Genomic DNA, 17129 nt, shown 5'->3' with positions numbered 1-17129 from the left:
ACCACCTGAGTTCAAATCCCAATTCTGTCAATAATTGTTGAATAACTTCAGGCAAATTATTTTCCCTCTCTCTGCTTCACTTTCCTCATCTTTAAAAAGGGTATGATTACAGCACCTACCTCAACGGACTATTGTGTGGATTAAATGAGCTAATCCATGTAGAATGCATAGAGCAACACTTGGCACATAGTAAATACTCAATAAATGATAGTAATTATTATTATTCCTTATTGTAGAAGCATTCTTATAATTTAATAAGAAAAAGATTTTTGGGGGGGCGCCTGGGTGGCTCAGTCGTTAAGCGTCTGCCTTCAGCTCAGGTCATGATCCCAGGATCCTGGGATCGAGCCCTGCATCGGGCTCCCTGCTCAGCGGGAAGCCTGCTTCTCCCTCTCCCATTCCCCCTGCTTGTGTTCTCTCTCTCTCTCACTGTCTCTCTCTCTGTCAAATAAATAAATAAAATCTTTAAAAAAAAAAAGAAAAAGATTTTTTTTTAATGAGCAAATGCCATGAACAGGCAGTATGCAGAAGAAGAAATAAACTTTATATATATATAGGTATATATATATATATATATACATACACACACATTTAAAGTAAGTTCAAACTCAAATTTTTAAAGACACATGAAGAACACATCAGATGCCATAAATTTTTAAAAAATCAGATCCCGTTTTCATTTTTTTTTTTTTAAGATTTTATTTATTTATTTAATTGACAGAGAGAGAGAAAGAGAGACACAGCAAGAGAGGGAACACAAGTAGGGGGAGTGGGAGAGAGAGAAGCAGGCTTCTGGCTGAGCAAGGAGCCCGATGCGGGGCTCGATCCCAGGACCCTGGGATCATGACCTGAGCCAAAGGCAGTCGCTTAACCAACTGAGCCACCCAGGCGCCCCTCAGATCCCATTTTCAGACGCCATTTTTACCCATTCAATTGACCAAGATCCAAAATTTTTGTAAATAACAATGTAAAAGACAGTGTGGTGAAACAGCCATTCTCATACACTGCTGCTGGGAGTATAATGTGGAAAAAAATGCTGGAGCACAATTTGACAATATCTGTTAATTTTTCAAATGTTATACCCTAGGATCCAGCAATTCTACTACTTGGTACATATGTCCAAGAAGATATGCACAGGGATGCTCACTGAGCATCACTTAAATATTAGTGAAAAAATTAGAAGATAACCTAAAATATTCAATAAGAAAATGGCTATATAAACTATTTGTAAAAATGAGCTAATGTTATATGTACAATGGCACATACTGTTGAGTAAGAAAGACAGATACAGAATTATATTAGTATGATACCATTTATGTTAAGAAAAAATACAAAATACTACAAATACAAATAAAAGTTCCAAAAGAACCAAAGTGATAACAGTAATTACCTATGTGAGAGATCAAGAGAACTCCAGTTATCTGTAGTGTTTTAATTCTTTATACAGAGAATATTTTTATGCACTACTTGTGTAATTGTGTAATTAAAAATTAATTTTTAAAAATGATGTACACAAACTTGGAATACAAGAAATTTCACAATACATACTATGCAGCCATTTAAAAAAACAATGAAAACCTATACATGTTGCTATGTACCGATATGAAACAATAGTCAAAGTAAAGCATTAAATCTAAAAAGGAGGGGCGCCTGGGTGGCTCAGCCGGTTAAGCGTCTGCCTTCGGCTCAGGTCATGATCCCAGGGTCCTGGGATCAAGTCCCACATCAGGATCCCTGCTCAGCGGGAGCATGTTTCTACCTCTCCTCTCGGATCCTGCTCTCTCTCTCTTGCTATCTCTGTCGTTCTCTCTCTCTCTCTCAAATAAATAAAAGCTTTAAAAATTAATTAATTAATTAATTAATTTTAAAAGGAGGGGGGTTGCGCCTGGGTGGCTCAGTCATCTGGGCGTCAGACTCTTGGTTTCAGCTCAAGTCATGATCTCAGGATTGTGAGATCGAGCCCTGCATCAGGCTCCGTGCTCAGTGCAGAGTCTGCTTGAGATTCTCCCTCTCCCTCTGCCCGCCCGTGCTCGCTCGCTCTCTAAAATAAATAAATAAATAAAATATTTAAAAATAAATAAAAAGGAGGAAAGGAGAAGGGGGCGAAGTCCATTCACTGTGTGGATTATACAGTCCCAAAGGATATATACAGATATATAAAGGTTTGTATAAGTACAGGTAATTCCTACAAATGTATAAAAGAAATTTCTAAATAGTTTCTGTGGAAGAAAACAGAGGGTTAGGTGAGCAGCAAGTTTTTTTGTTTGGGGGTTTTCTTTTTTTTATATACTCCTTAGTAATGTTTTAGCTTTTTACCATACATTCTCTGTTTTTCATTATAAAAACAATTAACTGAATGTCAGTTTCTTGATGAACTACAAGCCTGGGTATTTTAGACCAATATTCTAGAAAGGGAGAAGGCAGGCTCTGGGGAGGATCATTCTACTACAGATCACGAACACTAAGCCAGGAGTTAGCAAACTTTTTCTGAAAAGGAACAGATAGTAAATATTTTTGGTTTTGTGGGCCATACAATCTCTGTCACAACTACTTAACTCCACCAACTGTTGTGCAAAAGCAGCCGCAGACGACACATAAACAAACAGGGATGGCTATGTTCCAATAAAATTTTATTTAAACAACAGGTGGTAGGCCAGATTTGGCTGGTAGGCCACAGTTTGCCAACCTCTATATCCCCTGGCCAAGAAGACTGACTGAAGTTTTAACCTCAGCACAGATGCCTAGCTATTCACACATCTGTAAGAACTACGCATCACGCTACTAACTCATGAGTCAGAGTTGGTAGGAACAATTTCCTGACAGATCAACTACTATTTCCAATAGGATAAGACAACAATATATCCCATCCTCAACCCCTGGTCCACCCACCCCTTCTGTTTAACTTGTCCCTACTGCCTCGGTATTACTTGGGAGAGCTGAACGCATGTCCTCCTGCCAAGTAGTCTTCCTACATGTGGATTACATTTTAACATTGCAAATCAAAGATTACAGCCTGTCTAATCATCACTATAAGAAAGAGATATAATTATTCTAAAATCAAAGTTTATAGTTGGTAAATGCATACAGTACCTCATTTTGTTTTACCAGGTGGATATCCGCGGGGTATATGGAAGTTAGACTCTTCAAAGTCAGACATCTTTACTGAGCCTTTGCATGGCCAAGGTGAATATTCAAAACTTTTCCTGGATACAATTATTATAGTGATCTTTTACGGCATAATGTCTTACTAAGATTCCCATATACTCATCATCAAGAAGTCAAGTATCTCAGAAGTCTCCGTGTTCACAAAAGAATGTCAATCCTAGCTCCAATTATACTGACAGTCATTTTGACCCTAACATAGCCATAAGTTCAGGAAATTTCCACTCGTGTGTGTGAAAAAATTGGAAAGGGAATAGCATAAAGAGATACAATATAAAATTCCTTATATATGTATAATCTGAAAAAAATACATAAAAATCTGATATTATACTTTGACACTGGTAAATAATCTTATACTAATAATTTTGAGAAATTGGACAAAATGGGCACATTCTTTGTGTCCAAAACTGAACTCCTGAAACTCATTTGGGATGATCAGTTCAGTTTAACAAAACAGCAAAAGGAAGAATACCTTTCAATTAACTTTATGTGGCTAGTAAAATCCTGAAGCCAAAAACAAACAAACAAATAAAACAGTTTAAGAAAAGAAAGTACATATTAATCTCTGAACAAATTTTAAGTCCTGGACAAAATACTGGCAAACCAAATTTAGACATGTGTGTGAATAATAATAGCAAACATTTATTGAGCACTACTCTAAATGCTGTGCAAGGCTTAACTCACTTAATCCTAACAACCCTATATTGTAAAAACTATCATTCCATCCATTTTACAGAGGAAGAAACTAAGACTCAGAAAGGCTCAGTAATTTGCCATATTCTGTCCACAGACAGAAAGCAGAGATCCTGGGATTTTAAAAATACCAATGAGATTCTGATTTAATTGCTCTGAGGGCTGTACCCAATATATTTTAAAGCACCCCAAATGATGCTAATATGCAGAGAAATTACATGGACATAGCCAAGGCAGATGTTTTAGTCAAGATTTAAATATGAAACAAGAAGCAGAGGTGAGAAAACATGATTTGTAAGATCCTTTCCAATAGCGAATTTCTATGATTATGTGTCCCCACATTGTCTTTCTAGAATTGTAAATGGTATAAGATTCCGTGCTATACCACCTAACAGATCTAATTCTAGTTCATCTTAGGAGAAATTTGTCTGTCAGTTTATTTCTCTGGCATGGAATTCCAAAAAAAGAGTGGGATAAAATATACTAGTAGCTTACAATACTAAAATTACTCTCAGAACGAGAAACATAGCTCTACTACTTTACAGAAAAGAGTAGCAAAAAGAGTGAATTATTGAAGAGCCCAACCTAATTCTTTTTTTAAAAAGCATAGCTAGAAAATTGTTGCTGAGCTGCCCAAGACCAGCCTCCATCCCACTGCACTTCAGTTTTGTTTGTTTTTTTTTTAAATATTTTATTTATTTATTTGAGAGAGAGAAAGAGCACATGAGCAGAGGGAGAAGCAGGCTCCCCGCTGAGCAGGGAGCCCGATGCGGGACTCGATCCCAGGACCCTGAGATCATGACCTGAGCTGAAGGCAGACGCTTAACCAACTGAGCCACCCAGGCGCCCCTGCACTTCAGTTTTAAGCAAAGCTGAAGCTATAAAGCGATCCTAACGCTACTCTGTCCTGTACGACAGAGTAGGGTGCGGCTCTACGTAGTCAGAAACTGCGGTCCCAGTGAGCGAGCAGAGCGAAAGCAAACACTGCTACCCTGCAAAGCTTAGGGAAAGCTTCCTGAGAAGGGAGAGGAGGAAATACAGGCTGTTGGCTACCTGCGCAGCCAGTCTCAGGAAGCCGGCTGCCAGCCCACCGTCCCATCTATCTCTGCTTCCCAAGGAGAAGCACGGGCCCACACAGTTCCCCAAAGCAGTGTGAACAGCTACTGTGAACCGACTTCATTTGACTGCAGAATCAGAGCTCCTTAGCCTTCAAAGAGTTGGAACTACTACCATTCCATCTCTTCCCAAAACTACTCTTTGTCATTTGGGCATGGATTATAAAGGTTTTTCCAAGGTGGGATATAGGAAATGAGTATTAAGTCAAATAAATTTAAAAATTGAAGATTGAACTCAGTGCCCTTAAACTTAATCTATAGAGCAAAAAATCAGCCAACTGGGATTACCACTTTCAAGTCGGTGTACCACGTCCCAAGAATGAGAGTTGATTTAGGTAGTCTCCCTCCCAAAAGGGTGCTAGAGACCCAGTGGTCCAGCCACAGAAAACGCCTGACCATTTTCCCCCACGCTTTTCCCATCTTCCCTCATGCTTCTCCCATCTTCTGTCTTTGCTCACACTAACAGCATGCTCTCTCCCACATCCCTTTCTGAAGCACTTCAACCCTTTTTTGAAAGCCCTGTATCTGTCTTCAACAAGTAATCAGGCCCTGGTGGACAATGATGAAGTTTCACAGATCCTTGTTCATGCCTTCCAGTATCTCATACAAAGACGACCTTTAGAAATATTTGTTCAACAGAACTGAATTCAAACTACATGGAGAAAAGCTGCTCTGCTGGTCTGACTGGTTTGCTAGGGAGACAAAGCGGTGCTCTTTCTTACTCTTTACATATCTTCTTGTGTTAACTTGCTTTGAACATGGAATCTTTAAAAAGAATTTTACTGTTTTCCTTGCTATATGTGATTTTGAGGATTTTTTTAATTGAATATAATTCACATAACTTAAAATTCACCCTTTTTAAGTGTACGGTTCAGTAGTTTTTAGTATATTCACAAAGTTGTGCAATCATTACCACTATATAATTCCACAATGCTCTCAGCACCCCAAAAATAAACCCTATATCCATTAGCAGTCACTCCCCCACTGCCACTCCATCCCCAACCCCCACAACCACATATCTGCTTCCTGTCTCTGATAGATAGGATTTTAACAAAGCTAACAGTACTCTTAACTGTAGTTTTATTATACCTTAAAGCCAAATGTTACCTTCAAAAAGAAACAGTTTCTCTTATTTTACCAGAATTCAATAGGAGAATGTGATTTAACCCAGTAAATTACTAAGGCATCATTTCAGGATACAAAATAAAAACCCTTAGCCGAAAAATCATCTCACATGTTTAGTTCCCCATTTGTTATTGTCTCGCTGAGCTATTTACTGAAGCAGTATAATATACACACAGAACAGTATACATATTATGAGGGTACACCTGGACAAGTTTTCAAAAACTGAATATACAAGTATAACTAGCACCCAGATCAAGAAACAGAACAGAACCACGCCACACCCCTCTTCCAATCATTCCCTCCTCCAAAGCATAACCACTATCTTGACTTCTAAAAGCACACATTACTTTTGCTTGTTTTTGTACTTCTATGGATAGAAGCAAATAGTATGCAGTATAGAACTTTTACACTGAAATTCTATGCCTTGTAATACTCACCATAATCTTCTTGTACAAAGCCATGACATTATCATCATCAAATGGTAGAAAGCCACACATAAGTACATATAAGAGTATGCCCATACTCCAAACATCTGCCTGAGAGGGAAGAAAAAATAATTTTAAAAAAAATTTAGAACATAGAATGGCAGTGCACTTAACAGAATCACAGAATCTTCACAGCTGAAAAAGAGCACAGAGACCATCCAATTCAACGTGCTCATTCCACAGACAGCGAACCTAAAGCCCAGAAAGGAAGGCTTGTTCAAAGTCACCCAGTCAGTGGCAGGCCACCCGGCTGGGTCTCCTGACTTTCAGTTCAGTGCACTCTCTTCCAATGCTGGATTCTAACACTTAAGAGAAAATAATTCCCAGTTGGCTAGGCTGGATTGGACATGATAAGGAAGGAGATAAAGCCAGGTCTGATTCTGAAAGACAATTCTGTAGTGCTACTGAGGGTTTATTACATGTGAGGATTATATCAACATGCATGAGGACGTCAAAACAAGCCTTAAAATTTACTCTTGATAATCTGCAAATGTGACTAAACTGTGCTGTAAAGTCCTCTCTATGTAAAGAAACCTTAATAATTAAGTTCAACGATTGACTTCTCAAATACAGAGGCCAGAAGTTAGCCTGCCAGCACAAACACCCCTACAAGTCTCAAAATCCCAGAAAGGAGCTTAACCTTTATGTAAGATATCCATGTGTCCCATGAGCCCTAAGCACTAACTACTTATTCAAGTGGTATTTGGCCTTAGTCAATAATGACACCACTGTTGACTGAGGACAAGTCACAGCTCCCACCCTCGTTTGAGCCTTAGGAAAATTTTAGGAGGTAAAAGGGGTAGTATTTTTTTTTTAAAAGGCAGGAGGGGTTAGGCAGAGGAGAGAAACAGTTAAAATAACTCAAGCAGCATCACATCTAGGTAGTGCCTGTACTAAGTAACCCAAATCTAACTCAGTCCTGTCTATCAAATCACATCAAATTATTAAGATGTCCCAAGTAGGGCGCCTGGGTGGCTCAGTTGGTTAAGCGACTGCCTTCAGCTCAGGTCATGATCCTGGAGTCCCGGGATCGAGTCCCGCATCGGGCTCCCTGCTCAGCGGGGAGTCTGTTTCTCCCTCTGACCCTCCCCCCTCTCGTGCTCTCTCTTTCTCATTCTCTCTCTCAAATAAATAAATAAAATCTTTAAAAAAAAAAAAAAAAGATGTCCCAAGTAAATAATCTACTTTCAGGCAAACACCTGATTTTTTTCTTCCAAGTTGCAGGAGGTCAGAAATTAACCATTTACGCCTCAGAGATGTCAAATAATTAATCTATAAATTAAGCCTTGATAGCATAGCACTCCTGACCAGGGTGTTAAATTCAAAGCAAAGAGGCTGCACAGGAACGAGTGGGCTAGCATGGCTTCATCAAATGCCATAAGAAGAGGACAACAGAGATTATGTCTGAGGTTAAATAAAAAGATAAGGAAAATAAAAGTAACATCCCCATAGAAATCTACCAAAGCCTACTAGAGAGAAAAAAGCAGAAGAAGTATTCCTCAGTTAACTCATCCAAACACCTTCCCCTCACTGATGTGAACTGGATATGAGAATAAATTAATCAAGTAAAATCGTAAACCAAAGCAAATGCAAGTAAATCCATAAGCTACTAATTGCCAAATAAAAAAAATCAGAGGGAGGAGGGGTTTGAAACCATTTCCTGTGAGAAATCCCTGAAGGAATTAGAGATATTTACTATGCATGGGACATTCCTTAAAGCATGATCTGGACCATGAACAACAGAATTACCTAAAGTACTTATTTTAGAATGAAGATTCTTTTTCTTTTTCAAGCTCCACCTTAGGAAACAGAACCAAATCTGTTACGCATACAGGACTGAGCTCTACCTCTTTTAACAAGTGCCTCAGACAATTCCTTGGGACACTGTCCTAGAAGGATAGAAAGTCAAATTAAAACAAGAGGGGTGCCTGGGTGGCTCAGTCAGTTAATCGTCCGACTCTTGATTTCATCTCAGGTCATGGTCTCAGGATTGAGAGAATGCGCCCCACTTTGGTCTCTGCACAGGGCTGCTTAAGGTTTTCTCTCTCCCTCTTCCTCTGCCCCTCCCCCCAATCTGCTTTCTCTCTCTCTCTAAAATAAAATAAAATAGACAAGAAAACACCTGAAAATCCTATAGGAAAATCTCATAGGCATTGAAACCAGCAAGGCCTCATCACCAGTCCCCTAGGAATCTTGTGAGCATTAGGCATATGATTACCACTCCTCCTGGGAGACTGGCTGGAACAGTGGAAAAAATACAGGTATACAGTGAGTGGAGGGATGGGTGAAATAGGTGAAGGGGGTTAAACAGTACACTTATGATGAGCACTAAGTAATGTATAGAACTGCTGAATCACAATACTGTACACCTGTTATTAATATAACACCATATGTTAACTATACTGGAATTAAAATTAAAAACTTTTTTAAAATGTAAAAAAAAGTCTATTAAAAAATTATTATGGGGGCACTGGGTGGCTCAGTCGGTTAAGCATCCGCCTTACACTCAGGTCATGATGCCAGGGTCCTGGGATTAAGCCCCCCATCGGGCTCTCTGCTCAGCGGGGAGTCGGCTTCTCCCTCTCCCTCTGCCCCTGACTCGTGCTCGCTCTCTCTCTCAAATAAATAAATAAAATATTTTTTAAAAGTTATATACTAAAAAAGAGAGAGAGTAGGGGTACGCAGTAAAGCCTCACTCAGTTCAAATCCTGAAGTGTAGTTACCAGCTGTGTGACCCTGAGAAGGCACTTAATTTCTGATCCTCAATTTCTTCAACTTTTTTTTTTTTTAAAGATTTATTTATTTTGACAGAGAGAGAGAGAGTGAGAGAGGGCACACAAGCAGGGGGAGTGGGAGAGGGAGAAGAAGACTCCCCACTGAGCAGGGAGCCCAATGTGGGGCTCGATCCCAGGACGCTGGGATCAAGGCCTGAGCATAAGGTGGATGCTTAACCTACTGAGCCACCCTGCGCCCCTATTTCTTCAACTTCTTTATCTCAATGAAATGAGTAACAGTACTCATTCCAAAGGATTTTTGTGGACTTAAGAGATTTTATCTACCTATCTATCTATCTATCTATCTGAGAGAGAGAGAGAACATGTGTCCTGAACGTGAGCGGGGAGGAGCAGGGCAGGAAAGGGAGAGGAAAAAAGAATCTGAAGCAGATTCTGTGCTGAGTGCAGAGCCCAGACACAGGGCTGGACCCTTCTACCAAGAGATCATGACCTAACCCAAAACCAAGAGTAGGAAGTTCAACTGACAGTGCCACCCAGGTACCCCAGAATTTTTGTGGATATAAATGAAAATTATAAAAAGTATCTAGCATAAGGAACCCTGTAGACTTGTTGTAGGAATGTAAAATGTTGCTGCCACTATGTTAAACAGTATGGCAGTTCCTCAAAAAATTAAAAATAGAATTACCAGGGCACCTGAGTGGCTTAGTCGGTTAAGTATCTGACTTCAGCTCAGGTCATGATCTCAGGGTCCTGGGATTGAGCCCCATGATGGGCTCCCTGCTCAGAGGGGAGTCTGCTTGTTCCACTCCCTCTGCCCCCCCCCCGTTTGTGCACACGCTCTCTCTCTCAAATAAATAAATAAGATCTTAAAAAAAATAAAAAAATAAAAATAGAATTACCAGATAATCCAGCAATTCCACTTTTGGGTATATATCTAAAAATATTGAAAGCAAGGACTCAAAGAAATATTTGTTCCTCTGAGCATTATTCACAATAACCAAAAGGTGGAAGCAATCCCAGTGTCCATCCATGGATGAATGAATAAACAAAATGGGGTATATATACACAATGGTATATTATTCAGCCTTAGAAAGGAAAAAAAATCTTTTTATAAAAGATTTTTATTTATTTATTTCTTTGAGAGAGAGAGAGAGAGTGAGCAAATGAAAGAGCAGGAGCAGGGAAGAGGCAGAGGGAAAGGGAGAAGCAGACTCCCCGCTGAACAGTTTGATCCTGGAACTCCGGATCTATCTATCCGGAGATGAGGCAGATGCTTAACCAACTGAAGGCAGATGTTTAACCAACTGAGTCACCCAGGCGCCCCTAAAAAGAAAAACAATTCTGACACATGCTACAACATGGATAAGCTTTGAAGACATAATGCTAAGTGAAATAAGTCAGTCACAAAAAGACAAATATTGTATGCCCCCACTATATAAGGTACCTAGAGTAGTCAAATTCACATAGAAAGTAAAAGGGTAGTTGCCAGTGATGAGAGGAGGGAAGAATAGAGAGTAATTATTTAATGGATGCAGAGTTTCATTTTGCAAAATGAAAAGAGCTCTGGAGACTGTTTGCACAACAATACGAACATGCCTAACACTATTGAACTGTACACTTAAAAATGGTTAAGATAGTTTAAAAAAAAAAGTTAAGATGGTAAATTTTATGTTATATGTATTTTTACCACAACTGAAAAAGAAAAGGACCTAGCATGATTCAGAACTATGTTAAATGCTCAGTAAAAGTTTGTTCCTTTTCCTACAACTCACTAAGAAGGCCACAACATCCCCTTTGGGGTATATCTACCAAAAATGCATAACCTGAATCTAATCATACACAAATTCAAAATGAGGGACTTTCTAAAAATAATGGGCTTCCTCAAAAATATCAAGGTCAAAGAAGATGGAGAAAGGCTAAAGAACTCTTCTAGATTAAAGAAGATCAAAGAAACACAACAACTAAATGCAAGACATGATCCTGAACTGAATCCTGGACTGGAGGGAAAATACAGCTAAGGACATCAGTGGTACAATTAGCAGCATGGGAATATGAATTACGGATTAAATAAGTTGCATCGATGTTAAATTCCCTGATTTTGAGAACTAAAGTGTAGTTATAAAAGAGAAGGTCCTCGCTTTTAGGAAATATATATAGTGCTTAATGATAAAGGGGTATGAGGTCTAACACTTCCAATTGGTTCAAAAAAAGAGTATGCATATATACAAACAGAGAATGATCAAGCAAATAGGGAAAAATGTAAACTGTGAATATGACTAAACATATACAGAAGTTCCTCATTCCATATCTGCAACTATTCTCTAAGTTTGAGATTATATCCAAATAAAAAGTCACCAAAACAAGTCAGTTCCCAACTTCTCTTGTTATAAATTAAGTAAATGGACATATGTCAAAGTTTCTCTGACATAACACTAGCTCCAAAAGATGCTCCACATAAAAAGGGGACTCTGTAGGCAAGGCAAATCATGACCAGCTGCTCTCTGTGATGTTCCCCAAAGGACAACATTGTACAAGAACGTATTAAAGATTTGGAGATGTCCAGGGGCCCCTGAGTGGCTCAGTTCATTAAGCGTCTGCCTTCAGCTCAGGTCATGATCCCAGGGTCCTGGGATTGGGTCCCGCATCCCTTCTCCCTCTCCCTCCGCCCAGCGCCGCCCCCCTCTTGTCTTCTCTGCTCTCTCTCAAATAAATAAATAAAAACTTAAAAAAAAAAAAGATTTGGAGATGTCCTGAACTGAAGAAAACTGTTCAATCCAGCATTTCCCAAGCTTTTGATAACTAAACCTTGTTTGCCTTATGATATTAATATCAGCAAAATTAGTACTCCAGAGACTGGAAAGGACTGACTAGCTTGTAGTAGCAAATGGTAAGTAAAAGAGGCAATTCCCAAGCCTTTGAGCCTGGGCCTCCTACACAGGACTGCCGGCCTCAGATAGTTGGTTCTGAACAAAGTACAAGTTTTCTCAGAGCTAGCCAGCATCTCTGAAAACTGAGCCTACAACCCTGGCCTCGTGCTCTAGCTGGCTGGACCTACCAGTCTAAACTATGGTACTGTTTAACACAAAAGCAACCACAAAAAGGACACCAGAAATGTATCCTTTCTTCAAAGTATACTATGTATTACTATATTTATTGCAAGGTATTCATTTCATGTGTTACTTTACATCATACTCTCTGAATAAACTGAACCCTTTGATGAACAAGATTATTTCTTACCTTATTGTAATATCCCCAATGCACAATGCCTGACTTACTATAGGTACCAATAAATGTATATTGATTATATACTGAATTAATCAATGAATGATTACCTCTGACCCCAAATAGGATTTGCCTTGTATTAATTCAGGTGCTGCATAAGCAAGACTCCCACAGCATGTCTGCAGATGGTAATCCTTGTTACCCTGCCAATAAGAAAAAAATGAAAGACTCATTAGTTACAGCACTTAAGAAATTAAAACCTTGATAAACATTCTTTCAGCACAAAGAGAAGCTAGATGAAGAATTAACCCCGAAGAATAAGAGACTCTGCAGCCAACCCAAAACTCGGCCTATATGCACGCACACACATGTAGTTCCCTCTTCTCTGGATTTCCAATACAACTGCAACCTGGCATGAACAAAATCCTTTTCTCCTTAGCTCAATCAAGTCAGGTTCATACTTTCCTAGACGTCCATTCACATACTAATCAGCTTAGCAGATATCCAAGCACCCAGGTCTTCTCACCCCCCCCAAGTACTCAAAGAAAAGGGACTATTTTTTTCCTGGACCCTATCTCAAATACCAAATCTTTACAAATACAGAAGCTTCTCTTCCCTGAGAGGGGAGAGAGGAATCTGCTGCATAGAATAGTGTTGTAGAAGTCTGTTTTCTAGACGCAGTTATAACGCAAATCACAGCCTGAGCTTCCAGACCTGTGAAAATGAGGAATTTGCTCAACATCCTCTGCTCTCCCACAGAAATATCGAGATATAATGAAAATGATACAACTACCCAACGCTTGTGGAGTCTTACAACTTGCAAACGACTTGGGAAGTTGCAAAATTTCATTTACAACTGCAAACACATGCCCAGAAGTGAACTCCTCGGCAGAAAGTGGAGGCAATCCTCTCCCAGCCAACCCTGCTTTTTTTAGATGGTGTCTGTGTGGGTCGAATCTGTGGCAGCCATAAATAAAAGCTAATGGAGTCTGTCACAAACCTTCTCCATTGCCTCCTGTGGAGAACATGACTTAAACCAGTTTATCTGCTTGAAGTATGTTTTATCTTTATATGGCTGCCGATCAAAAAAATGCCTTACAGCATTTGGCTCCCAGACACAAGGCTCCACTGACAATCTCTGAAGAGCCAAGGGAAGGAGAGGAAAATCAGAAAGAATCAAACATTCAGCTGAAGGGGCAAAATCTGCTTCCTTTTGCATTTAGCTAATTCTGAATAATCATGGGACTGCAAAGGGCTGAGACAGGTCTGCAATTTCAACATTCTTAATGAGTGTAGACAGCTCATTTTAGAGACTGTGAGTGCCATCATTAGAGAACTCAGGAGGAAGCCTCCAACAGGCAGCCACACAGGAGCTCTGCAGACAGCACAGCTGGAAAGTTCAAAGTCACCTCAAAGAGAAGGTATACTGGAGAACACCAGTGCTTAACTGTGGAGTGCAAATTAAGGAAATATATAACAGTATAAATTTAAAAGTGCATATGCACTTCTTCCTTCTTCTTTTATAAAGAAAGCGGATTGTCTCTCAAAATGTAACTGTTAGTATATAACCATTTGGATAACAAAGAAAGATTTGCACTAAATTCGCAAAACTCCTATTTAAATGAACAAAAGCATCATCTAGTGGCAACATACTCAAACTGCAAACACATGATCAATTCAGAATTCATGTTGTAGTGACCTCATGTCACCTCGGCACTGCAAATTCTCTCACAGCACACCCATGGATCTCCAGCAGGACCAACCCTGCACCTAGAGCAGTGGTTCTCAATCCTGGCTACATATTAGAGAACTTCTAAAAGGGAGGAAATTTAACATTCTTAATGGATGCAACCAGGCTCAATAAAGGCTAAGTGGAAGTCATTGCAAGATAACATACTAAGAGGTGCATTTACAAAGGAAATAAATGCATTTTGATTTCTGTAATTACCTTGGGTTTCGCACAGAGACCAAAGTCAATCAGCTTTACTTTATGATATTCATCAAACAACAAATTTTCCTGGGAAAACAAAGATATTTTCATTAACTGTGTATTGACTTCCTTATATCACATCCTATCTCTAGCCATTTCTAAAAACAATTTCTAAATAAATAAGATTTTTTTTCACATATAAGACATTTATTTCCACAGTATTTCCTATAGTAAGCTTTTAAAAATAGAAAGGAAATTTAGGTATTCTGGGGGACCTTATTCAAGGATTGACAGATTTTTGGGGGAGAAACACTTTATATACTATATAGTATATATATTCGGGACAAAAACAAACATTATAAAAAGTATAAAAATAGGGCGCCTGGGTGGCTCAGTTGGTTAAGCAACTGCCTTCGGCTCAGGTCATGATCCTGGAGTCCCGGGATCGAGTTCCGCATCGGGCTCCCTGCTCGGCAGGGAGTCTGCTTCTCCCTCTGACCCTCCTCCCTCTCATGCTCTCTGTCTCTCATTCTCTCTCTCTCAAATAAATAAATTCTTTAAAAAAAAAAAAAAAAAGTATAAAAATAAAAAGATGAAACACAATATATTTTGGTTGGAATTTCAGAGATTTTTTTTTTCTTCTCTTTCCCCTTTACTTCAAGAGTTATACTTTTGAAGCAGCATATTTTGCACTTATGGTTTTTTATTATGCAGTTAATGAACTTGAGAATCTGGACGAGTACGGTATCATCTATTTAGCCTTTCCATTCTTTTGTTTCTTCTTTGATGAATAAAGGTTTTCCTAGAGTTTGGCCAACAAGGTTACGGACTTTTTGAGCTTTACACCACACGTTCACAACCAGACAGGCTTGCCATCTGAGATTCTCAACAGAACCTGGAGTATAACAGAACTGGAGTGGGCTGATGACCGCAGAGCTATCTAGCTCTTCAACACAAGAAAGTTACAAATACTTTGCATTTTTCCAAATTCAGTAAATGTAATGCAGGCCTCTGCTTTCATATGATAAGCATTTTCCACTCTTCCAAAACCCTTTGTCACAGTTACATTTCTGCCTGCAGACCCTGCCGCTGAAGGTTCTGTGTGATGTACCAGGCAGCAGCAAAACCAATAAATAAGATTTAAGATTGTTTATATTACACAGCTGCGGAACAACAGAATGAAAATCATTTAAAAAGAATGAAATGACAAGAAGTATAGAGGGGGAAAGAAGAGGAATGTTGATAACTGTCCTGCTTCCCCTCAAGACACTTTAGCATAAACCATTTTCTCCTTGGTGCTCTCAGGTTCAACTACAAGCAAACATAACGTGTGCCAAACCAAAAGAATGAACTCAAATCAAAGGGTTGGGTATAAACAGAGGGAAAAGGATAGTAACATTGCCATATTTTGCCAACCAATTCTAGGTCCCTGACCCTAATATCAAGTAACATAAAATCCACGTTCACCAACATCCATATTAGTCAGAGCCTGCAGACTTAAGAGTATTCACATTTTTATTCTGTTCCCGAAAATTAGAGTCTGTTCATTCCACTGGACTGTTCTCTTCTGAGGCATAATGGAATTAAAATTAAAGGAAAATGAGAATAGGAAAAGAGTACTGAAGGGAAAATATTCAATGACAATATTCTCGAAGAAAATACTCAAAACTCTTCTTTCCGAGAGATAAAATCCTGAGGTTTATATTCCCCAGCTGATTACAAAGACATTCATAATGTTGCCCACAACTGACAAATATCTAGAATGCCAATAATCAAGTACATCCAAAAAAGCCTACCAGCAGTCAAAACAAAAAAAAGGAAAAAAAAAGTGATCCATTATGAGTGGAAGAAAAAAAAAGCCAAGATAGATTATAAAAGGAAGAACATTTGGAAAACTAGTAATTACTGGTAAATGGTGTTGAACTCTCAGGAGAGCATGTATGACAGGCACTTACTGGTTTGAGGTCCCTGTGAGCATAGCCCTGGCTGTGCACGTAAGCAACTGCAGAAACTATCTGACGGAAGACCACTCGGGTCTCCTCCTCAGACAGGCGATCCTGGGAAATTATGTAGTCAAACAGCTCTCCTCCGGGGCAATACTTCAGTAACAACAGAGACACACAGATATTGTTACTACCTAGAAAAATCACTTTAGGGGAATTAAAACAAAAAATTATACTTAACTCAGAGATATTATTAATTCAACTTAAAGGCAAGGAAAACAAGTGAGGCATATTCAAATATATCCTCTCAGGATCAAACAAATCAACAATTACTCGAGGAAAGAGATCAATAGCTATTGGTCTCAAGCAGTTTTATGACCAGTAAGTAGAAGTAGAACCAACTAACACTGTGATTTTTTTTTTTTTGAAAGATTTATTCATTTGAGAGAGAGTGAGTGAGAGCGCAAGAGCGGGGGAGGGGAGACAGAGAGAGAGAGAGAATCTCTAGCAGACTCCCCACTGGGTGTGAGGCCCAACACAGGGCTCCATCCAGAGACCCTGAGATCGTGACCTGAGCTGAAATCAAGAATCAGATACTCAAGGGGCGCCTGGGTGGCTCAGATGGCTAAGTGTCTGCCTTCGGCTCAGGTCATGATCCCAGGGTCCTGGGATTGAGTCCCGCATCGGGCTCCCTGCTCAGCGGGGAGCCTGTTTCTCCC

General features: G+C 39.3%; 1 protein-coding gene and 1 pseudogene across 1 annotated transcript in view; both read right to left on the bottom strand.

Moving 5' to 3' along the window:
• Positions 1 to 17129, bottom strand: part of MELK (maternal embryonic leucine zipper kinase) — an 81448-nt gene that overhangs the window by 57425 nt on the left and 6894 nt on the right. Inside the window, exons 4-7 of the mRNA XM_036076146.2 lie at positions 16423 to 16566; positions 14486 to 14554; positions 12648 to 12740; positions 6533 to 6631 (exon numbers count right to left, since the gene is read on the bottom strand). Of these exons, the coding sequence (XP_035932039.2) occupies positions 6533 to 6631; positions 12648 to 12740; positions 14486 to 14554; positions 16423 to 16566 (405 nt within the window). The remainder of the gene's footprint in view (positions 1 to 6532; positions 6632 to 12647; positions 12741 to 14485; positions 14555 to 16422; positions 16567 to 17129) is intronic.
• LOC118525407 (interleukin-1 receptor-associated kinase 1-binding protein 1 pseudogene) lies at positions 15025 to 15598 on the bottom strand (annotated as a pseudogene).

This window comes from Halichoerus grypus, chromosome 14 (assembly GCF_964656455.1).
Source record: "Halichoerus grypus chromosome 14, mHalGry1.hap1.1, whole genome shotgun sequence".
NCBI classification, from domain to species: domain Eukaryota; kingdom Metazoa; phylum Chordata; class Mammalia; order Carnivora; family Phocidae; genus Halichoerus; species Halichoerus grypus.
This window is presented reverse-complemented; position numbering and strand designations above follow the sequence as displayed.